We start from the raw sequence: 24,269 nt of genomic DNA, 5'->3' as shown, positions 1-24,269 counted from the left end.
TTAGTGATTAGTAGTATGCCAGAAGAAGGATCTAGCGATAATAAAATTATAGGTCATTGTGAAGACCCAATAACCAATATTCGGTCGATAATGAGGCTATTGATTCTGATTTTCAAGTTTTTTCTTCAGAGAGTGAAAATTAAGATGTTGTAGGACCTAGTCAATCCAACTACTATGAAAAAATAAATACAAGTGGTCTGAAAATCCACCAGCACCTGCTAATGTTTGTCAACATAATATTTATGTTTTTATTTTTATAAAATGTTTATTATTTTTATTAAACATTACATTAAAACGTTATTTATTATTAAGTTCATATTATTATGGATTAAATAAAATAATAAAATTTTTGGTTATAACTTTCTAAACGATAGGTTTCATAGATATTTGTAACGTTAAAAAATATTATGTAAACAATTGTTACTATTATGTAATGCCTTGAAGTATATAAGTAAGAAGATTTAATACAATAAAAACTAAATGATTACACAGAAAAAGCCTGATATATATCATTTATGAGCATTTATTCAAGTATATAGGTAAAACATGCTTCCTAGAAGCAAACATAGTATGGGGGCCGCGCGGCCCCCACGATACCAGTTACGTATGTCCAATTTACGATACCAGTTAAGGGTTAATACTAATGTTTGTAGATTTAGAATGATTTTTCAATAAATTGATGAAAATCTAAATCTGATTTTGATCAACACTTCAGATAATGTACAATTGTACAATCTGACATGAAATAACAATATGTGGGGTACTTTGAATGCCGCTGTCGTTACTCTCTCCTTATCAAAGATCTTATTCTGTTGAGATATCTCTTATCAATGAATAGGATATTGGCCTTGAGGCGGAAGAAAAATACTTAAGTGCTCCATACTTAACCTAATTTAGACATACCTGTCTTATTTCCACTTATGTGAACTACAACCCGTTCGCGCTAAGTTTGCCGGTCCGTGGAATTTGTTAAAGTTATAGACGCTTCCCTTCGAGTGACGTCATATCGCCAGCGGCAAACTTATCGCGAACGGATAGTACAGCTATATAATATTGAGTATTTATGGAAAACTCTACTAGAAACACCTTCCAAAGAGGTGTAGGGTACCTACTGGAACTATGGGTACTGATATCATTATGTCCATAACAATAGCATTGATGGTTTTTTCAGCGTCTAGGTAACTGACTATGAAAACCAACAAATAAAGAAGGACTTAGGTACCTTCATTCAGTATGTGTGTGTATGTAACAAACCTCAAAACTTTGTGAATCACCTCTAAAGTCATCTACGACTACTAGTTAAATCCATTTTTATTTAAAAATATTAAAGAAAATTTTTGTATTAACAAACAAACTTTTTCTATTTAGCTATCCTCATTCCTATGTAAATAACATCCTCTTAATTTATTTACTACATAAATAAAGAGATGCTTTGAATTTGTAGAATCAAGCACAAAAAGGATTATTAATAAGTCAATATTCTTTGTTTCAGATTTCAAGAATTAATTCACAGAAATGGTGTTCTTTTTGAAAAGAGCGACGAAAAGGTTTGTGCTTATTTTTTGTTTTTAATTGTTAAACAATTAGCCGAACGTTTTAATTAGTTTATTTTTAACTATTAGTTTTTTATTCACGAAGAGAAGAACGATGTCTCTTTGATAAAATATAATTCCGAAGAAAATTCGTAACTAATTTATCAAATTCGAGTTTGGAATAGTTCGTTCTGTAATGAATGAGGTTATAATATTGAAAGTAGAAATTACTTCCTTCAAAGATACAATCTTGTAAAAATAGATGTTTTATTCGAAAACCAAATAACTTTAATACTTAAGTAGGTATGTTCTTAAGTTAGAAAATAGATTAAAGCCTACTGTTTCTAATCTTATTCTTTACGGTAAACGATTTGGCTTATTCTTTACACTGACGACCATAAGACAGGTATTTTATTAAATAACCATGTCTAACAGTTGGATGACAGGTTTCAATATTTCGGAAAAGTTTTGGTGTTTCTACACCGTCTCTACATTCTCACCTGAAGACTGCACTGAGGAATTTATGTAATGGTGCGCTTATTTCTAAACCAAAGAGATAAAATCTTGGTATTCAACCAATCCCAGGTTTGAATCCTTCATGCTTGAGAGTTGACTGTTGTTTTGGGTCCTTGTATTTAATCTAGGACAGTCATAGAAAACCTATTCAATACAAAAATACTCCATACTAAATAAGTAGCAATGAAAAATATAAGAAAACTCCAGATAAAACCAAAAGCATTTCTGTAACTAAGCGCCGCGGAGTCACGTTTATTCACACATTTGTTTTGGTTCACAAACAATAATAATATCTTTAACCATCTGTACTCGTAGCATAGCTATTAAAAATTCGTAGTTTCTTTGAGTTTCACGTGTAACTAACTTTAGCATAAATATAGACTTCCTACAACAACAAAAATAGCATTTAACACGCACTACCTTACTTATTTGTTTAGGTAGAGGTTTAGGCGATTCTGGGTTCAATTCAACTAGCCAAAGTTCAGGCCCTTATAATATTTAGTAATTTGAAAGAAAAAAAGAAAGAAAGTAAAATATTTTTATTAATATACTAGCTGACCCGGCGAACTTTGTTCCGCCTTAATGGCAATAAATAAGCAGACTTTTTTTTATTTCGAACGGGATAAAAAGTATCCTATGTCCTCCTGGCTCTAAACTACCTCCCTGACAATTTTCAGCTAAATCGGTTCAGCCGTTCTTGAGTTATAAGTGGTGTAACTAACACGACTTTCTTTTATATATGTTACAGGAAATGTATGAAATCCGTCATTGTATACAATTCCTAGGAATTGTGTATAAGTCCTAAAATCACCCGGAAATGTGTGATGTAAATTATATTAGACACATTTCCTAGGAAATTTACACATTTCCTAAACAGCAATCGGAAATGTAATTAAGATTTCAATGAATACGCGTGGACATGCGGTGCGAGGGGAGGATATTGCATCATCCGATTACGCGGGGTCTCTATCGAATCGTCAAATTGTTTGCACGCATAGTTGTCTATGGCACACAAATTTTAAGCCTAAAATTTTTTTACACAAAATTATTTTTATTACGCCACTTTCTTTTCCGAAACTTAAATGTGTATGTGTAAGGTCGCAAGTCTAACCTAACCTAACCGAGACTTTGTTATCCAGCTACAGAAGTATTAAAACCTTTATGCCAATAAGTTTAATAAAAGAGATATCATAAGTGCCACTTGTGGTCTAAACTGAATAAATACTTTTGATTTTGATTTTAGATGTTAAAATTAGGGATTTCCAATACTTCAGCGTAATATGCGTGATGCCGAAAGAAAGGATGCCATTAGGCAAATAGTTTTTTTCGGCCAAAGTATAATAGTGTGAAAACAACTGTCAGGCTAAACAATAATAATTCTGAGTTAAAAGTACCTATCGGCCAATGTGGTTTGGCTAAATGATATTTTAGGCGTACCGAGGGGCACCAGATCACGCGGCCCCCGCTTGTGCCGCTTAGTTTTATACATTTCCTAATACAATATTGGTATTCTATAAAATTCCTAGGAAAAGTATACATTTCCTAGGATATGTGCGTATTAAAAAATCTCTGAAGCAATATTTTATACATTTCCTAAATAGCTTCGGAATTGTATACATTTCCTAGGAATAGTATACAATTCCTAGAATTCATACATTTCCTGTAACATATATATAGATAACTAGCTGACCCGGCGAACTTTGTTCCGCCTTAATGGCAATAAATGAGCAGACTTTTTTTTTAATTTCGAACGGGATAAAAAGTATCCTATGTCCTTCTCCTGGCTCTAAACTACCTCCCTGACAATTTTCAGCTAAATCGGTTCAGCCGTTCTTGAGTTATAAGTGGAGTAACTAACACGACTTTCTTTTATATATATAGATATAATTTAAGCCCTTTCTCTACCAAAAAAAAACTAATAGGCAAGCTGTATAGAATAAAAATGTAACTAAACGATATGAGTGTGTTAGTTGAATATAAATTTTTCGAACGTTTCAGCTACTCTCACTCGCAAACTTCATTTTCGTGCAAATTTCTAAGATTTTGGAAGCATGAATTACTATCTTAAGCAACACCCAGAGATTATTTAATTACTGCGAAAGATAGTTCAATCCTTGTTGTTGACCAATAATGTAACGGATTTACTAAAACTCTTTTGATTAATTCTCAGTGCCCCATCTCCCACAACCATTTTACGGAAAAATTGCCGCAGACTCAATTTCAAAGTCCTGTATCTATTATTTATGCTCGTATAATAAGCTTAAAAATATATAGAAATCATCGGACATATATTCTTGTAGTCCAATAATCAAACGGATTCTTGAATTTCATTACCATTATTGAGTAAAATCTAAAAATATTTTGGCAAATTTTTAGATTTACGTCACATTTTGATCGTGATTTTTGGTTTTAATACACAGCAATAACAGCAATAAAAGTATCCCAAAATAAAGAATATTCATTGGAGAATTGATTTCCACAGTTATTGTTTAAATATTAGTAACTACTTTGTCAAAATATTGATGTGAATATCAGTATAAATTGCAATGCGGAAGCCGACATTGATTAGTACGGCGCGAGCGCCCGTCAAGGCAGGACCTGTGTCATTTTTCCCGCCATGACGTTTACGTGTGTTCGTGTCATGAAGCGGAGATTTATACGGCGACCAAATACTTTTGATACTATGCCGGGAGGTCCGTTTTGAGTCGGCCGTTTGGTGTTTCGAAAAGGACTAATATGCCGAGAGGTCCCGGGTTCGATTCCCGGCCGAGCAGAAATTGAAATGATGAAATTTAATTTCTTTGACGGGACTGGGAGTAACTATGTATTTATGTATGAATTTAATTTAATAAATAAATTATAAAAAAGGTTGTAAGTACATAGTATATCCATTAAGCTAGCACCCTTAACACAAGCATATTAGTTGCTTATTTTGGGACTAGATGGCATTGTGAAATTGTCCAAAGATTTGTTTATTTATTTATCTGCTTTGAGTTTTGTTTCGTGAAGAAGAAAAAGAACCGTTTTGTTTCGAGAGGGAAGTTTTGTTGTTAAATCAATAGTAATAAAAGAGGAAAGATTTGATTATTTGTTTGTTTGAAGGCAATAGGCTCCGAAAACAAATTCTTTCACTAAATGTTTCCTATGTTGGCTATAAAATATTTTCAAAAACTTTACTCCAAAATCTTCGATAATTGGTCGTTTAATAAATAAATTAGATAACATATTAATATTTTTTTATTGTTTCCAGTACGATTTCAGTACTAGTTTTTAGAAATTGTATGATTTAACTAAAGTGTTATTTTATGCATAATTTATTAACTTCTAAAATATATTCCCTATTGATAGATGACGTGCTTCGTATTTGGTTAAAAAGGTGTAGAATGTTATTTTGAAGATAACTTGCTTCCATAGAGATATAGAAAGATGCTAAGTAATGCGCTGAGTTCGAAACTCAGTGTCAAAGAAATCAAAATATGTGCTCATTATCCACTGCGGTATCAGTATTCAACGTTCGAATAATCTTTAGTAGTATGCAAGCAATGTAAACTGTTTACATTATAACGTCGCTGCTGTCATCATTGCTTTCACAAGCAATATGTTCTGTTTTTGGGCATATTGTTGCGACACCGGCTTCGCCCCCTTATCACATTTCCCTTTAGTTTCTGTGATCTGTGCTTGCTTCGAAGTTGATATCAATTAAATATTCCTTAGTGCTTTTGATTTAAATTATTTTTTTTATTTTGACACGTGTTTGAAAAATCAAGAAATAGTCAATAATACAACAAATGAAAACGAAACATTGCATTGCAAGTTGCAATGTTTCAATATTGATGAGGAGATTCCATTGGAAAGTCTGTATTCATTCCTAGGATTCCCCTAACACCATCAAATTCAAGAGAATTCTAGAGAGTGCAGTTTCCCATCTCATGCTTAGGGGCCACGGTTTAAAATAGCGTGGTTGCATAGAGCCTGCAACGGGCAACCACGTGCGCTGCTCATACTAATTTTCGATACAAAAACAAGTGTTGGCTCACGAGTTTTAGCGGAGTTCCATGTGGTAGCGGGAGTAGACTTAAGGGAAATCTATGCTTCTCCGACGGCCAGTTGTAAGTTGTATGCTCCAGAGTATGTGCACACAATAGCCTGGTGATTTTAGCACCCGAAGGAAATGTTTCAATTTTGTTGTAGAAAGATATCATAATTTTGTAAGTATTCAGATATTTAAACATACCTAATAATTTGTAGGTTTTATATTATAATTATAAATCAGCTAGTAGTGCAAAGAGGCAAGGCATGTTTGTAAGATGGGGATAGCGGTGCGGGTTGTACAATAACTAAATGTCGATGTATAACTTTACTGCATATCTGAATTGTACAATTGTTTGTTATCCTAAATAAAATAAAATAAAATAAATAAAATATTAAAAAATATTATCATATAACAAAATTAATAATTTCTTAGAATAATTTAATTTTATTAGAACCAGTTTCCACTTCTTCGCGGAAAAAGTCGCGGGCAAAAAGCTAGTATGAAATATGTAGTATTGCCCGCGGCTTTACTCGCGTGAAATTTAGTTTGCTACAGATCGTCATAAATATATTGTTATTCTGGTCGACGCCAGTGATGGATGAGCGTCGCTGTCGCTGGCGACAGGGTCTTCTGGTTAAGGGTTCATGACGTAGTTCTCAGGCAAAATGAAATCCACTCATAGAAATTAATAAACTTAGTGTATTCACGAGAATAATTACACACAGCACTAGAGTCGTATCGGGACTGAGTGAACCAACGGTCTTGCGATAGGAACGTCCGACCCGAGTGATAGTTGAACACAAGCTGCCTAGTACTGCTGTACTGTACTGTAAAGCTTCATCAAAATGGCAATGCCAGATTTTGTATGGAAAGTGGCGTCTTTTTTTTTTCGCGCGGCCATCGACCAAACTTTGTTTTTTGATTACAAAATAGTGTAATACACCAAACTTACTATGGCATGTATACCTCTAAACTCAGTCTGAACTGAGTTACGAGCAATAGAAGTTTGATTATTTTCATACTAGATTTGCTTTTTGTGCGCAAGTTTTGTAAGAAATTGCAACAAAATATTGCGCTATTTGTTTATTGCGCTGATTCTGCTCCATACTGATGTCTGGAGCCTTTAATGGATGATATTGTTTGTTTACACATACAATCTCACTATTTTGTTGCAATTTCTTTCAAAACTTTGCGCGCAAAAAGCAAATCTAGTATGAAAATCATCAAACTTCTAATGCTCGTAACTCAGTTCAGACTGAGTTTAGAGGTATACATGTCATAGTAAGTTTGGTTTATTACACTATTTTGTAATAAAAAAACAAAGTTTGGTCGATGGCCGCGCGAAAAAAAAAAGACGCCAATTTCCGGCATTGTCTTTTGTTCAGTAGTTTTTGCGTGAAAGAGTAACAAACATCGAAACATCCATACAAACTTTCGTATTTATAATATTAGTAAGACTAGTAAGAAGAAAGACAGTTAGATGAATTTATTTTAGTTATTTGTTAAATAATAATAATATTTATTTATTTCTTAGCTCTGTCTGATCTGGAGGAGTTGCAATGGCCACCTCCATTGCAACTCCATAACAAAACAATAGAACCCTATGGAGTTTGGGCTTGTGTAATTCGCCTTGACGAATACTTAGTCTAGGTAAATGATATCCAGGGTCCGATGATGGAGCTGCAAGGGGGCAGATTTTTTTTCACTATGTGACTGTCTTTATTTTGTACTTAATATAATATATTTTACATATTATACCTATTCGTGTTTCATTATTAATCGAAATGAGTATAAAAATCTTTAAAAGACTAAATAAACTCTATTAACATTTTAAATTAATTTATCATGTTTTAATACCTTATTCTACCTTAAAATTAATAACTTATATCAAGTCTTAATACGGTCACGGCTCAAGATTTTTTTGTCCATTTCGGCGTTCTTTTTACTCTTTTGTCGTTGCGTTGACAGTTTGTAGCTAAATTCGCGCGGAATATTTTTGTGAAATGGCTCTTAATAGTATAATATTGTTGGCACCAACTTATCAACAAATTATAAATGAGCAATTTTTAGTACAGCAAAGTACAGAAGTCTGTGGCAATGTAAATCTTTAGAGGACTGGCTCCATTCGCATTTAACTGGTTTATAAATAATTAGATATGACACTCATTATCAGTATCAGGCCACGTAAAAAATCAAACGCAATAATTTTAAGTTTCTGTCTATCATAATTTTTGTAAACAACCAAAAGTTTATGTTTGCTTAAAGTAAATACTAATATACCTATACCTAAATGGTAGGTGGTCAATGTCAAGTTCAGAAGTGAATGTTAATGTATTAATGAATATTAAATATAGGTACGACGTAAGTAGCTAATTTATCTTATCATTCTACAGCCTGTGTCCGAAAATAACGCAGACACTGACAAGGCAGTTTATGTAGTAAATAATTAAAAGTATAAAATGATACCTTAAAATTTAATGTTAGGCAGAAAATATAAATTCAATTAAAACAATTTAGTTCACTGATACCAAGAGGAATATATCGTAATATTTTTCATCCAATAGTAAGTCTTAGAAAGTAACAGTTGATCATCGGATGTTATTTTAATGCTTTTAGGTAATTTGGGAAGGTTAATTTTGAAATTCCATAAACCAGTTTTATTACACAAGTTTTAGAGTGAAAAAGATGGCACGCTTAGCAACCAATAGTAAAGTATATTATAGCCATATTTTTAATGCAAATATGTTCCGAGTTACGTAATATAGTATTTTGTTTAGAGTGACATCATACATAGAACTAAAATACTAAGCACTAATACATAATATACCGAGACTGAAATGTACATTCACGAATATTGGAATGTTAGACATGCATTGGGAATAGTAGGTACGTAGCTACTCCACCTGACTGCTCAACATAGCTGGGCACCGTTAATCAAATAGTTAACTTCGTTAATCGTTAAACCGTTAATAAAAAAATTAACTTCGTTAAACGTTAAAACGTTACATATAGCAAGATTTAACGCAAGTTAACGTTAATCGTTAATCCGTTAACACATTATAATAAAATGAAAAAAATAATTGAATGAAAGGTTCAAATAATTTCGAAAGCTTGTATCGCGCATGGAATTTATTCCTCTTTTCGGCCAGACAGTTTTGACAGTTCCAACTCCTTGCCAGACAGTTTTTTTAGGATAGCTGCCAAAGCCACGATGACCTAAACTTCATAATCCACCAACATTCTAACCTATATTGGGAGCATACGCTGACAAACTTTCAGCTTTTATACAGTGTGATGAGTCACGATAAAGTGCACATATGAAAATAGGTGAAACTAGACCTATTTTTATCGACAAAAAAGAGGTAAAATTTTTTTGGACATTTTTATAGAATTTTTTATAGATTTTTTTTCTTCCAATTACTTCTTGTAAAGAAAATGTAATAACTTTTAAACTAAGAGGTATATCCTGATAAGATAAAAACAGTAATAATGCTAAATAAAGCTGGCGCTGCGGGAAGACGTAGCGTGGGCAGGCCTCCTACTAGGTGGACCGACGATCTGGTAAAGGTCGCGGGAAGAGCCTGGATGCGGGCAGCGCAGGACCGTTCATTGTGGAAAACCTTGGGGGAGGCCTTTGTCCAGCAGTGGACGTCATTTGGCTGAAACGACGACGAACGACGACGAATGCTAAATAAACAGGCGATACTAAAAAACCTTTAACTAGCCTTTGTTCAAACGATCATTGCAAACGTTGTAATAGGGATAGAAACATGCGATTTTCGGTTTTACAAAAGTAATACGATAGAAAATAATACAAAGTAATAAAAACCACCTGTTATAGGGGCATTTTTTGGAGAAATTTATCAAATAACAAAAAAAACACGAATTTAAAAACAGATTTTTTTCAAAAAGTATAATTTTTTATTATTTGTTGGCATTTCCTGGGTATTTTATGTATTTTTTTAGTATCGCCTGTTATTTAGCATTATTACTGTTTTTATTTTATCAGGAATACCTCTTAGTTTAAACGTTATTACGTTTTCTTTACAAGCAGTAATTGTAAGAAAAAAAATCTATAAAACTTTAAAAAAATCTCAAAAAAATGTTGACCTCTTTTTTTGTCGATAAAAATAAGTCTAGTTTCACCTATTTTCATATGTAAACTTTATCGTGACTCACACTGTATAATGGCGTTGGTCTGGCGTTCACCAGCTCTTAGTCTATAGTATCTTAATCTCAGAGCCTTGGTTCAATTACAATACAATTTAGCACCAATGTGCTCGAAAAGACAAATCCAACAAACCCAAACTCGATGCGATTCCGCCGTTTCATTTAGGAGTTCCTATGGCCGCCTCCTGACTCCATCATTAGACCAGCTCAATGGTACCACAACATTGCATTTTCATCGTACTTACATAAGTATACCAAATTGCAGCTCAATCGGTTGAGGAGAACTGGTTTAAATTCAGTTGCAAGATTTGTCCCACACATACTAACAAGTGAAGTCAATAATAAGCTTGTAAATAAATAAAAAATAGCATTTTTATACCGTTTCTTTCTGATTACAAAAACTGTTGTTTTGGGTTCTGGAAGTTCTGGAAGCCCGAACGTACTTATCAGAACGCGTTTTTCTAGTGTTTTTCAGCGTGCAGGCTGTATCTTTTTGGTAATAGTAGGTACTGGATTAACGATTAACGGACTTAGGATAATTTAACGGAAGTTAACGAGTCCGTTAACATTTTTTTAAGTTAACTTAAAAGTTAATCCGTTAATAGAAATGTTAACTTCGTTAATTAACGATTAACGGATTAACGAGTTAATGCCCAGCTATGCTGCTCAAGGTTTATGAAAATAACCAAAGTTCCCAAACGTGTAAGTTTAAAACATTGCTCTTTTAACTGTATGTACGCTCTTACATAATTAATTATGTTCAGTATAGGTACTACCTAATAGGTACACATACCTAGCCGACTCATCACACTATATCTTTCCCAATCTGAGATCTGTGTGGCTGAAAAAAGTCCACATAAGCTTTTATTAAAAGACTGCTTCTGAAAAAAGCTTTTTACTGCTATTTTGACATCGCACAAACTAACTTAACCAACTAATAACGAGTATTATTATTTTGTCTATTTTTTTCGTGTTTAATTAATAACTAGAGAAATGCTTTATACTTATATGTTATTTGTAGAACATAAATGTTATTATTAACTAGTATGTGATGAAACGAGGGTGTGTGCTTGAGGCCGTGCCTCTGAGCGACCTTTGGCTTTCAAGATAATAATATGCCGTTCCACCACAATAATATTATACAAATAATCGGACTTGCCGATCATTTTATTTGCAAAACTAAGGATCGTCATTATTTTGCGAAAATAACTTATTAAAATTACTAAGCATTTCATGCCGATGGGGCAGAAAGGTTCTGGAATGGAGGCCGCGTACCGGAAAACGCAGCGTGGGACGTCCACCTACAAGGTGGACCGACGACATCGTAAAGGTAGCAGGGAAGCGCTGGACGCAGGCCGCTACCAATCGATCAACATGGAAAGCATTGGGGGAGGCCTATGTTCAGCAGTGGACGTCCTGTGGCTGAAATGATGATGATGAAGCATTTCATGTCATTATTTCGATTAACATCAATTGACCCAAAAATTGTCATACACCAAAAAATAATGTTGCCAAGCCGAGCTCGCTTTGTCAAAAAATAATAACATCTCATGTAAAGCCAATAACTACCAACTCTACATACCCTAAGGCCCTGAAGCCCTAATACTAAATAATAATTTATTTATTACCCTTACCTATGTTAGTAATAATTGAAAAAAGGTAAGTGCACAAACTCTACCTTGTTAAAAATTATTGTGATGAAAAAAATATCTCTTAATGAATAAGATCCACGGGCGATGCCTATGTGTTGTATTTATAGAATCGTATGATATCCAAAAAGCTTGAATAGCGAGTATTATTATTTGATAAAACAAAACAAATGTGTAGAGTGTAGACCAACGTGACCGGCTCTTAGCAACTGATAATGTTTTTTAGTTTTTATCAGTAATGGAGTCATTGTCTTTGTCACTATTTAAAATAAGATATGGTTTTAGAAATAAGTATTAGTTCTATATGAATGATTATGTCATTAAAGTCTTGCCATGGACTAGATATAAAGAAAAAAAAACCTTTTTTAATAGAAACTTAAATTAATTATAAATACTTCTACTTTATTACTTGAAAAACCTTTTTTAACAGAAACTTAAATTAATTATAAATACTTCTACTTTATTACTTAATGCTCTTGCTTATGTATAGGTACCTACTCTAGTAGTATTTCCCCTTTATAATAGAGCCTAATTAAGTCTAGAAAATCCTCTTACTTAGTAAATAAACAATACATATCAAAGGTCGCGAACTAGGGAGATTCCATACTATCTTCTGAGAAAATAATACCCAATCAATTACATTTAAATTGGCAGCAAACGTAAACAAAACAAAAAACCTGTAGCCGATAACGAGTTGTGAAATACCGATCAATTAAATGGAATATGAATAACATCAACATGATAAGAGTATTTTGATTGAACGTAGGGTAAGTTAAAGTTAGTAGGTGTATGGTAGGTAGGGTAATTCCCCCGCGGCCGGTGGAAGTCGTAAAAGGCGACTAACGTCCGCTCATGTCAGTCCTAATCTATTTTTTTTCTGTCAACTGTCAAATTTCAATCTGTTTTTGATCAAATATCCACAACTAGCTTTCAGCTCGCGGCTTCGCCCGCTTAAAATTTTGTCTGTCACAGAAAAACTTTATAGCGCGCGTCCCTGTCTCAAAAACCGGGATAAAAACTATCCTATGTCCTTTCCTGGGACTCAAACTATCTCTATGCCAAATTTCATCAAAATCGGTTCAGTGGTTTAGGCGTGAAAGCGAGACAGACAGACAGAGTTACTTTCGCATTTATAATATTAGTATAGATTAGAAACGGCTCCAGCAATAGAGTGACTTGATGATAATATATTCCTTTAGAAGCATACAAAGAATCAATAAAGAAGCGATATCTAAATGAAATCTGTGAAGAACAGTGGCACGAACTATATTTAGGGAGACGAAAAGAATAAAGTACTCGTAGGTAGAGTCCCCTCAAAACTCTTCTCTCTTTCATTGTACAAATTCATCATCATAATTTCAGCTATAGGACGTCCACTGCTGAACATAGGCCTCCCCCAATGATTTCCATAGAAACCGGTTGGTAGCGGCCTGCATCCAGCACCTAGTCCTGCTAACTTTTTGCATTGTACGAATTATGAAATATCAATTAAAACACAGCACATACTTACATAAGGGGGTGTGAACTTCACATCAATGTTTATATTTACAAATTCTGATAATAATGTCATATCGCTATGTCAAAGACATTTTAGAATACCTCGTCTGTATCAAGGAAATCAGGGGTCATGGAGAATAAACGGAGATCCCGGATTTCGTTGCTAATTATTCGCCATTTCCGTACAGTCCGTCTAAAAAAAAGCTATTTTATTAATAATTTAATGAGTTATAATGTTAGAAAAGCGAAAAATGTTCTTGTCACACCGCAAAATTCTTTGATTTTCTTATCAAGTAGAGCCATCAAAGAAAACCTCGGACAGACAGACATAACGAAACTATAAGGGTTCCTTGTTAGGACTACTGAACCCTAAAAAAAACATAATAGAGCTTTAAATGATTAGTCTTGCTTGTACGTGTAGAAAGACACGTTGTGTTGTACACGATATACCTAATCAAGCACTTTACATTTAAATAAAGTGAAGTAAAATTAGCAGACAGAGGCTACAATTAAATTCAAAATATGTAGGTACTTGTACCTATGTGTACCTACTACCGTGTACCTACTTGTACATACCTTTTTTTTGTATTTTTTCAATTCCATTGCTTTAACAGTCTTTTATTGTTCTTAGTATATTTTGGGCTCCAGATCCTACTAGTCTAGCTACTTAAATTTCAAGCTTCGGCGTTATTTTCTTACTAAAATGCGTTTATCTTAGTTAGGTACAGCTTGGGTACATAAATACGAGGTTAACATTACCATTTACAAATGTTGCTGTCTTATCAGAGGCCTCTTGAACTTCAGTCAATTATAATTAATGTTATTTCTTGCAATTTATTTGTTGATTCCTTATTATTTTCTTGGTAATGACACGCAAAAGTTAACCAAGTCTAAACAACAATATTTTTTAACAACGCAGTTGGGTGAATGTCACCACTTACTAAGCAGGATTTATTTTTACAACGCAATTGAAATAGGAAGTTTTTAACGATAACTTCTTTTCAAGTCATAACGGTCTCTTGAAATTAATATTACATACTAGGTAGGTAATTAATATCACTCTAATAATTAGAGTCTAATTAATATTTCTTTTTGTATTATGTATATAGTTACTATACAAAAGACTTGTCCCACGCATGTTGAGCACTAGTAATGCATTCCATACTAAACGCCACTTCACACTGTGTTCAATCAATGCACGTGTAACTTTTATCAGTACCTAAAGGGGGTTAAATAATTTATCATCATCATCAGGTCAGTTTATCTGTACTACTGGAGGACGACCCTCTCTAAAATAGAATTAGTAACTTGATTTTACAGATTATAACATCCTAAGTTTTTATAGTTATAGGTATGATCTATAAGTACTTCTATACTAATATTATAAATGCGAAAGTAACTCTGTCTGTCTCGCTTTCACGCTAAACCACTGAACCGATTTTGATGAAATTTGGCATAGAGATAGTTTGAGTCCCGGGAAAGGACATAGGATAGTTTTTATCCCGGTTTTTGAAACAGGAACGCGCGCGATAAAGTCTTTCTGTGACAGATAAAATTCCACGCGGGCGACGCCGCGGGCGGAAAGCTAGTGTATTGTGATTTGTGACATATTTTGTATGAAATGTACTTACCTAATGCTCTTTTGAGCGTTTTGAAAGCTATACTTACTTACTGGTCATTGTTGTCGTAAAATATCAAGCCTCGCACCGGTCTCTACATAAGTCGAAGCTATCATAAGCTGGTTTCTTTGTCTGCCGAAGCACATTTTAATCATATGATCGAAGGCCGGCCGCTCCTAGCTGGTGACGGGCTCTTTGTTGCAGATCAGGAAGCTGGAACTTTATAGCAATATCGTCAAACTTATTATAAGACTCGAGAGCAAGGAATTATATAGGTAGCATAAAAGAAACCTTTTTAAAAACCCCGTATTGTTTTGGTCCATAGGTAGGTGGTACTACAATCAGTGTCAAATAGGTAACACCCAAAAAGTAGCCGAAAAAATCACAACACATCTTTGTTACGATTGGAATAAGGTTGTATTGTCAACCTTTTGGCCACTTTGGGTCGTCGTCATTCGTCGTTTCAGCCGAAAGACGTCTACTGCTGGATAAAGGCCTTCCCCAAGGATTTCCACAAAGAACGGTACCTACTGCGCAGCTCGCATCCAGGCAGGTTTCCACTTTGGGTGTCACGAACTATTTGACGCTGATTGTACATAAATACTCATATTCTATTGTTTTGCTTTACTATCTTGTTTTGATATGATATGACTGAAAAAAAGGTCTGAAATAAATAAAAACTGAATTTAATCAGTCCAATTACATAAATTAATTGACTTATTACCGATACCGACTAAGTACAATGTAACAGCCAGCCTCACACTCAATCAAATACATATACGACAGTTGATGCTTATAATATCTATCAACAACTAAGTTGTTGACCAATAATAATGTGTATCTAATTTCAGCAGATCTAAAGTTGCTCTAACTGAATCTATTTCATATATTTGTTGAGTGTGACGCGTGTCCCAGTATGGATATTACTAGAAAAACGTGTTTGTCGCGTAATCAACTGATATACATATTTATAAACAAGTACCACTAGGTAGTAATTAAATGCTTTGGAAAATACCTACCGTTTTGCATCAACATCTTGTTTACTAATAAATTACGATAATATTGTGCATGTGTACTAATATCAGTCAGTCATAGGTATGTGTATAGCACGTTAATCAATCCACTTACTTAGCTACATTAATTTACCTAGTATTAGAAACTTGGTATTACTACCTCTACATAAATAGATTTTTTAAATATTTATTATAATAATTCTTGCAACATAAAAATAAATCATAAAATTATGCCAGTTTTATGGCGTTTCTTCTATTAATTTTAATTGTAACTAATGGTTTTCTCTATTTTTGTAATATCTAGATTCCGAAAATTATGAATTAGGTAGGGGGTAGAGACAGAGAAAACTATAGCATATTTTATCTGAGCAGACTTTCATAACTTAACAAAATGCTTCAGTTTTATTAATAAATTGACGACAATCATTCATTATTATTAGCTTTAATAGAGTATTTTTGTTATTATTGTTGTCATATCGCGGTAAAATTTTGACGCGTCGAAACGAGAATGGATCAATTGAAACATTATGCGCACGCGACTCTACGTAATTCGTGACGTCAACGTGTGCGTCGAATTGTTGTGCCAACAACTGCAGACTGATGTAATATTTGTTTGTTTTAAACTGAATCTGCGGAAGTAATATTATGTATAGTTAAGTTACTATTGAGTATATTGAGTAATAATAATTATTTAATAAACTGTTTTAGCACAACGTTTCTGTTTTTCAGACTTACACTGAAAGAAATTTTGAGTTACGAGACGATTAGTAATTTACAAAAATGTACCACGAACTAGAAACTAGTAATAATCTATCTATCTATCTATCTATCTATCTATATAAATAAAAATGAATTGATGTTCGTTAGTCTGATTAAAACTCGAGAACGGCTGGACCGATTGAGCTGATTTTGGTTTTAAAATGTTTGTCGTAGTCCAGGGTGGGTCTAAACGGTGAGCAAATACGCGCGCGATATTGTTTTTCTGTGACAGACAAAATTCCACGCGGGCGAAGCCGCGGGCGGAAAGCTAGTAATAAATAAAACGCTTTTATTTCCACAAGTTTACAAATTACAATTTAAAAATTAAGTTAGAAACATCTGTCCGTTCACTCTTGTGGCACCCTGTATGGGCAAAAGCCTCCTCCATCCCGCTCCATTTCTTCCTGTCCTGGGCTAGGTCGAGCCAATTTTTTATTTTATTTATTTATTTGGGTAAAAAAACAGTATTGAAGTACAGTAGCAAATAAATAGTAATAATATACCAATATTATCTAAATTCAACACCAGCATCATTTACCACAGTTTAGATAAAACAGTTATTAAACTTGTGTTGAGAGTGGTCGTAGTAAACACTTATTACGTAGGGTAGACCGGGGACAATAGTACCATTTTTTGGAAATTGTTCAATATTGAGAAATCTAATGAAATTTAACTTATTCTGTTAGGATGCTGTAAAAACTAGACTCTTAAGCTACAAATTTAAGCATGCAGAGTTGAACTATTATTTCGAATACTTAATGAAAAACGAATTTGAACTGTACGATGTCTCATGTTACAATTGACCCCTACAACGGGTCAATTGTACCAATAATATATGAGGCAATAAAAGTAGTTATGTTTATCTAATCATCACCTTTATTGGTATTCTGTTCTCTTAATCTCCTACAATCATCAGTCTTTATTAATTGAGATCGAAAATATTTAGGAACAAGTATGAAAAATCAACACTTAAGTTTAAAAACAACACAATAACTTTTCTTCCATAAAAACGAATAAACTAACTGTTTCTACATAATATGCCATCTATTTGGCTCGGATATTGCTTCTGAAACAACAATAAGCATAATAACAATGATAGAAATATCAAAACTGAAAAATCTATTTTTGTATGAGGGTACAATTGACCCCTGGTACAATTGATCCTGATTATTTATACCTACTACTGCTTCGACCTTTTAAGATTTTTTCATAAGCCTGTTCATAAAGGAATAGATCCGTTGATCCGCGATCCGTACTTTTGACTCTACGCCGAGGCATCTAAAACAAAATGTTCAAATACTTAGTTACTTACTGAATTAAGCTAAAATGTACATATTCAGAAGGGTTTTAGAAACCTATATTAAAACATTTTAAGTAAACCTATATTAAACCTATATTAAAACTTATATCACCTTTTTATCTACTTATTTAATAAAACACATTAAGTATGTGTCTAATTAATGCTTAATGCATGCAACTATGAATGAGCCTAGACTATATTTTCAGTAGGTAGGTATGCCTGTAATTGTAAAAATATAATTGTAAAAATGTAAAATAACCACGTGAATGTTTTATAATAACTTATCTTATTATAAGTATAGGTACTTTAAAACCAAATTTAAAATATTATGTAGTAAGTATAAAATAAGGTTCCGGGGGTTAATTGTACCACGGGGTTGATTGTACCGCTACAATTGACCCCATGGAGACTGGTACAATTGTTCCAAGTAGGTAGTCAAGAGAACTTCACCTAAAATTCAGTCATTTTCACAGTGAATGCCAATAATTCGCTGTCGATACAAAGTTTAGAGCCTGGATAAACTATTGACAACAATACTTTGGTAACAAATAGCATATTAGGCAACTTATGGGCTCATATATTTGACATAAAAACTTACTGCGGCTGGGCAAAAAACAAAAATCCTTCCTGTACACCTTCGTTTCTCAGCACAAGCGCCGCCGACTGGTGAGCGGATGGAAACACAAAAAGCGCATATTCTGACGCTATGCACACAATCTAACGTCGCTTGTATGAAGAAATATCGCCGATGGTACTATTAACCCGTGGTACTATTGTACCCGGTCTCCCCTAGGTACAGGCGGTAGCACATCGAAGGAGACACTGTGGCATCTTCTGCGGCTGTCTAAATGCCATTTTGTAGCAAAAATCGCATGATTTTCACCCGCTGCTCTCATTATTACATCAGCCCACCTTTCCTTGGGTCTCCCAACATTCTTCTTCCCCTTTCCTAGAAACTAGAATTGTGTATTAATTCTTGTACTTAATCATCACAATTTGTCAATTCAGAAAAACGAGACTTTGTATTTGTTACAATGCAATTCTCGCTGTCACGCATAGCACGAGAATTTTGTTTCCTACTAGAATTCTAGTATTTTTTTCCGTGTAAAAACTATGTAAGTATACAAGTATACTAAAAAACCTATATTTAGATAGTTTCTTGCAAAAACTGTATTTTAAAAGACACCGAAAGCTCAGGCAGTTTCTAGACGTAGCGAAGTAGAGTCAAAAAGGGCTTACTACTTTCAGGCAGCGGCAAATTTTACAACACCTAACATTTTCTAAAAACTCAAACCATATCATTTCATAACATTAATCTACAGTAAGTCCTACTCACTTGCAGGGATTTCCCTTGTTTAATTTTGTAATTGTTTACATTAAATAGTCAATATTGAGCGATAATGACTCTATCATTTCATGATAACAAATAACATAGGTAAGTACCTTAGTAATTCAGGTGAGTCCGTGAGATACTTACCTAATTACATTTCGGTTCACAACTAGGTACATATAATTGGCTCATAACGTAACCCTACATAAGGGTTTTTGTACTGAGTAAGTAGTGTTTAAAACACATAAGGGACGGCGAAATTTTCCACTGCCCTGGCCGATTAAAACCACGCTACGTACGCCACATAAAGTATTAATTAGATTGGTCTATGTTTATTAATAACTTGAATAAACTATCATACAGCTATACTAATATTACAAGTGCAAAATGGCTCTATCAGTCTGTTTGTAATAAGTTTAATTAAAACAGTTTGAATCTGGGAGAGGGACCTTTAGAGCAAATAAGACTTAAAAAGGGGTGAAATAGAGGATGAAGTTGTTGATTGTTTATAAAAATAAAAAGTTCTTAGTAGCGCAATAAAAACTGCGTGACAGACGGAAATCCAAGTAAATAAAGTTAGTCATAATTAATTAGTTTTATCCACCTTCAACGACTCGATATCGAACTAAGGTCGGCAGTACAAAGATTAGTTGTCAGTATGAGATCACCAATCATTTCAATGCAGATTTATTTATGTCCTATGGACTATGGACCCTGGTTATGCTCACAGTGGGCTTATTATGCAGAAGGGTCACTTTCAACGTTCGTTCGTTTCAGCCAAAGTCCACTGCTAGACAAATGCCCAAGGATTTCCACCAAGACCGGTCCTGCGCTGCCCGCATCCAAGTACTTCACGCGACCTTCACCAGATTTCTGTCCACCTAGTGGGATTAGCTCCCTCACTATGTCTTCTTGTAGTCGCCACTCGACAACTTTCTGCCCTAGCGGCCGTCAGCTCTACGAGCTTTGTGCTTTTTTTTTAAAGGACGCGCGCTGGTAGCTTTTAAGAGCTTTTCCAGCTTCACCGGGCAGAGTGGCGAGACCGACGTTCGCGATCGGGGCTTATTCCACTATTCCCCGTTGACGGGGATTGTCAACGGGGAATAGTGGAATAAGCCGCGATCGGGCCGTATCGAGCGCATAAGGCGCCCGAGAGCTATGTCGTGCCCGGCCCATTGCCGCTTATGTTTAGCAATTCTTCGTCGGTTACTTTAATTTTCCTGCGGATCTCCTCATTTCTGATCCGGTCACACAGGGAGATTCCGAGCATAGCACGCTCCTATCGCCCTTTCAACGAGTAGACGAGCAAAGCAAAGCTCAGGCACAGACGACAGCAAGTCAAGCTAAACACTACTCTCATGTAGTGGCAATAGGTGCGACTTTGCAACAAAAATGTAGTCTGATTTGCTGTTAGCTGTACCGTAATCTATTCTGTGGCTCAGGCTGCTATTTCAGTCTCAAAGGAAAGACAATTGCCGACTGCAACCTTTGACTGAAATCTGAAGTCGTGACATTGCGATTTTACCAGACAATTTTGCTAGACTCTACATTGCTTACGCCCCTATTCCCAAACGATGCTTGCTTAAGTGAAGGAGCAAAACGAACGCACAACGTTGAATCAAGAGCTCTGTGATTGGTTCATGTGTCACCCTGTGCGTCCACGCGCACTGTGAGACCTCATAGTAATGTTTGTGAATACGGGTGTTAAACAACGTTTTATTGTAGGTGTATACTATTTACTGTTTCTCAATTTTAAAGTCCAAACATGAAAAACCAGTACGTTCAGACTATATGAATGTGTACAGATTAATTTTCCAGCTGTTTCCTTCAGCAATAAGGAAATAATCTTCAGATGTCACTACTCTGTGATTAGGACACCATGGCATTAAATAAATTTAATAAAGCTAGCTTTCTTTTTTAACGACAGTACATATGTACCGTAAACTTCTATAGGTATTCTTATTCAATTTTAGAGTGAAAGGTGCATGATTCATTAATTGAATAATTGTTTTCAATTGGGACCGTCTGAGGTGTCCCAGACATCTATTAAGATGTCTGACACACGATGGAAAACTACTGCCCCTACCTTTGTCAATAAGTTTACTTAAGTTTACACATCTCTATCGTTGTTTATTGTCATACTTAATTGGCTGTTATCAGACGTCAATTAGACCATATTATTGGGTCGAAGACGCGTGATATTGGCTATCAAGACAACTTTTTTCTACGCATGAAGCATTTGCAAAGGAATATTATGTCTGCGACAACTTAAAGTAACTAATTAGATACTTTATTTTTATTTATTTAGCCCTTAATTCGACGACGTGCGATATACTTCCCATTGGACGAAAAAAAATCTCCATAAAAAAATTGACCGTATATCTTGAACTCAAGGTGTTTATTGGTTCCCTGAACTATCTAACTATGCTGTCAAAATTCAGCAAGGCACCAATATCGATGAGACGCGAGCAATCCCCAATAATATGACGGGGAGGAAGGGCCCGCTGTGCGGGCTCTCGGTAAATTGCATTTTATTCATTATTTTATGGCTTTATATTCTTGTAATATTATTAAAAACTATAGATAGCATACCCGCAAAGCTACTTACAATGTATTTACTGTCATACAGAGTTTTGTTTTCGTTTCACGACACCTATAACTTGCATGTCCAGTATACTTCCCGTTGTCGAATTACTAGTAAAGTAACTGCTAAATACTATGTCCAGTATTCTTCCCGTTGCCAAATTGTTAGAAAATTAACTTTTGTGGTTTTTGATAACAATATTTTAGGGATCCACACATTAAATGTTTTCTGCCTCACAATGTACCGTTTTCCAGAGTTTCAACTCTAAAAAACAAGCCTTAGTAGCATTGGCGCCGCCTAAAACTACTCCTTTTCATATAGATACTGGTTCTCATGAGAAAATTGTTCTTCTCACCCTGCTTTTCCATCAGTTCTTGCATAGAGCGCATGAATATAGACAGCTAAATCTTTAACTCTGTCTTACTCGAGGGAATAATGCCAGAGGCATGGAACAGAAGCGTGGTGGTACCCTTATTCAAGAAAGGGGATAACACCTTACTGAAGAATTATAGTCCCATCACGCTTCCGAGCCATATCTACAAGCTTTTATGCGAGGGTTATTACATGCCGGTGTCCGAGAAGTCTTTGTAACCATAAACCACATCCATACACTGCGGCAGGGTTATACAGAAGACCAAAGAGTTACTTGCCGTAACGCTTGGCGTACGTGGACTATGAGGAGGCTTTCGATTTGATTAAAGCTTGAGCAGTGCTGTAGACTTTCCAGAGAGCTTCCGTATACCCTTGGTGCTGAAGTGCTTGCGCAAAACGCCACTTTGATGGCGGTCCAAGTGCAGGAGAAGAAATCAGCAACAGGTCCAAGTGTGTTACCAGTAATCACATAATGGTACCTACTGAAAGTACTTCTCAAAATAAGCCCTCTCTATAAATCACAGCATGACATGGAGAGGGCTGTGCTTGGTGTTTCTGTGCGACATCTAATAAGGAGATCCGTAAAAGAACTAAAATCACTGATATAGCCTTATGGATTAGCATGCTGAAGTGGCAATGGGCAGGGCACACATCACGCAGAACTGATGGCTGATGGCTACAGTAAGGTTCTAGTATGGAGGCAACGTGCCGACAACCGCTGCGTGGGAGGTCCACCCACAAGGTGGACAGATGAACCCATAAAGGTAGCAGGAAGGCGCAGGATACAGAACGCCTATCAGATTGGCCGGTTTTTAGCCCACTTACCAACCTGATAATCATTAGGCGAGGACAATGTTCATTAGTGGACGTCATAAAGCTGAAATTATGATGATGATAATTAATATTTTATTACGGAACCACTTGTTTCTTTTTTCTGTCTCTTCGACAATGGGAAGTATACTGGACATGGTTGGAGAGCGTCACTTTCTTATGAACTTGGCAATGTCCAGTATACTGGACATAGGTTTTTCAGGAAACTGAAATAGTTAGATTTTTTTGGGTATTTTTTCTGGGGTCCCATACAAGCTAAGAAACGAAATCAGTAACTGTTTTATAAATTTAACTAAAAAAAAATTCCGTCGAATGAAGGGTTAGGACAACCAACATAACAGGCACAAATACAAGCAAAGGGGTTAACATATTATTGTCTATCTAGCGTTTGGATACCTAGTATTAAAGTAATTAGTTTGTTCTAAATGAAAATAGGTAGGTAAAGTGACATTCCCAAAATGGAAAGTCCCTGAAACTCTTGGCTAAAGCTAAGCTGGGCTTGACAATAACAGCACCTATTTGACAATATATTTCTTGAATTATGTGATTGACTATAGGCTAGGTAGGTGCCTCAATAAAATATTGAGTTTCCTAATTAAGTAGCCAATTTAAAAAGATCCTTGACAACGGCAAGTTTGGGATCGTTAAAAACTAGTGTCACTGGATTTAAATGCCAACTGCCAGGGACCTCACTTTTGAGAACTAGTGATGTCTTGCAATAAAAAGTATAAGTCGAAAATGAAGCCGAAAAAATTTAACTGGCTAATTAAACAACAGGAAAACCACATATTTTCACCTACTTTACTGAGTGAAAAATATTGATGACTAAAAAAGTAGAGTACCTACATACTTACACGGTCAGTGAATGTGTTGCAAGCAAAATTATCGTATCGTATTTTATGTAGGTAAAACATTTTTATGCCACCGAAAACGATTCTGCTCATTAATTAGGTAGAAAAATTAATTTTTTTTTTTTTTTTTTTTTTTATGTGGTAGGAGGCAAACGAGCAGACGGATCACCTGATGGTAAGTGATTACCGTCGCCCATAGACACCCGCAGACCC

The 24,269-nt window shown here is 34.9% G+C and overlaps 1 protein-coding gene across 1 annotated transcript in view; it reads left to right on the top strand.

Moving 5' to 3' along the window:
• LOC135082637 (phosphoenolpyruvate carboxykinase [GTP]-like) overlaps positions 1–24,269 on the top strand; it is a 45,742-nt gene that overhangs the window by 4,736 nt on the left and 16,737 nt on the right. Inside the window, exon 2 of the mRNA XM_063977428.1 lies at positions 1,493–1,547. Coding sequence (XP_063833498.1) covers positions 1,516–1,547 — 32 coding nt within the window. The 5' untranslated portion in view covers positions 1,493–1,515. The remainder of the gene's footprint in view (positions 1–1,492; positions 1,548–24,269) is intronic.

This window comes from Ostrinia nubilalis, chromosome 22, assembly GCF_963855985.1.
Source record: "Ostrinia nubilalis chromosome 22, ilOstNubi1.1, whole genome shotgun sequence".
Taxonomy (NCBI): domain Eukaryota; kingdom Metazoa; phylum Arthropoda; class Insecta; order Lepidoptera; family Crambidae; genus Ostrinia; species Ostrinia nubilalis.
Note: the sequence above shows the minus strand (reverse complement) of the source record. Positions and strands in the feature narration are given on the sequence as shown.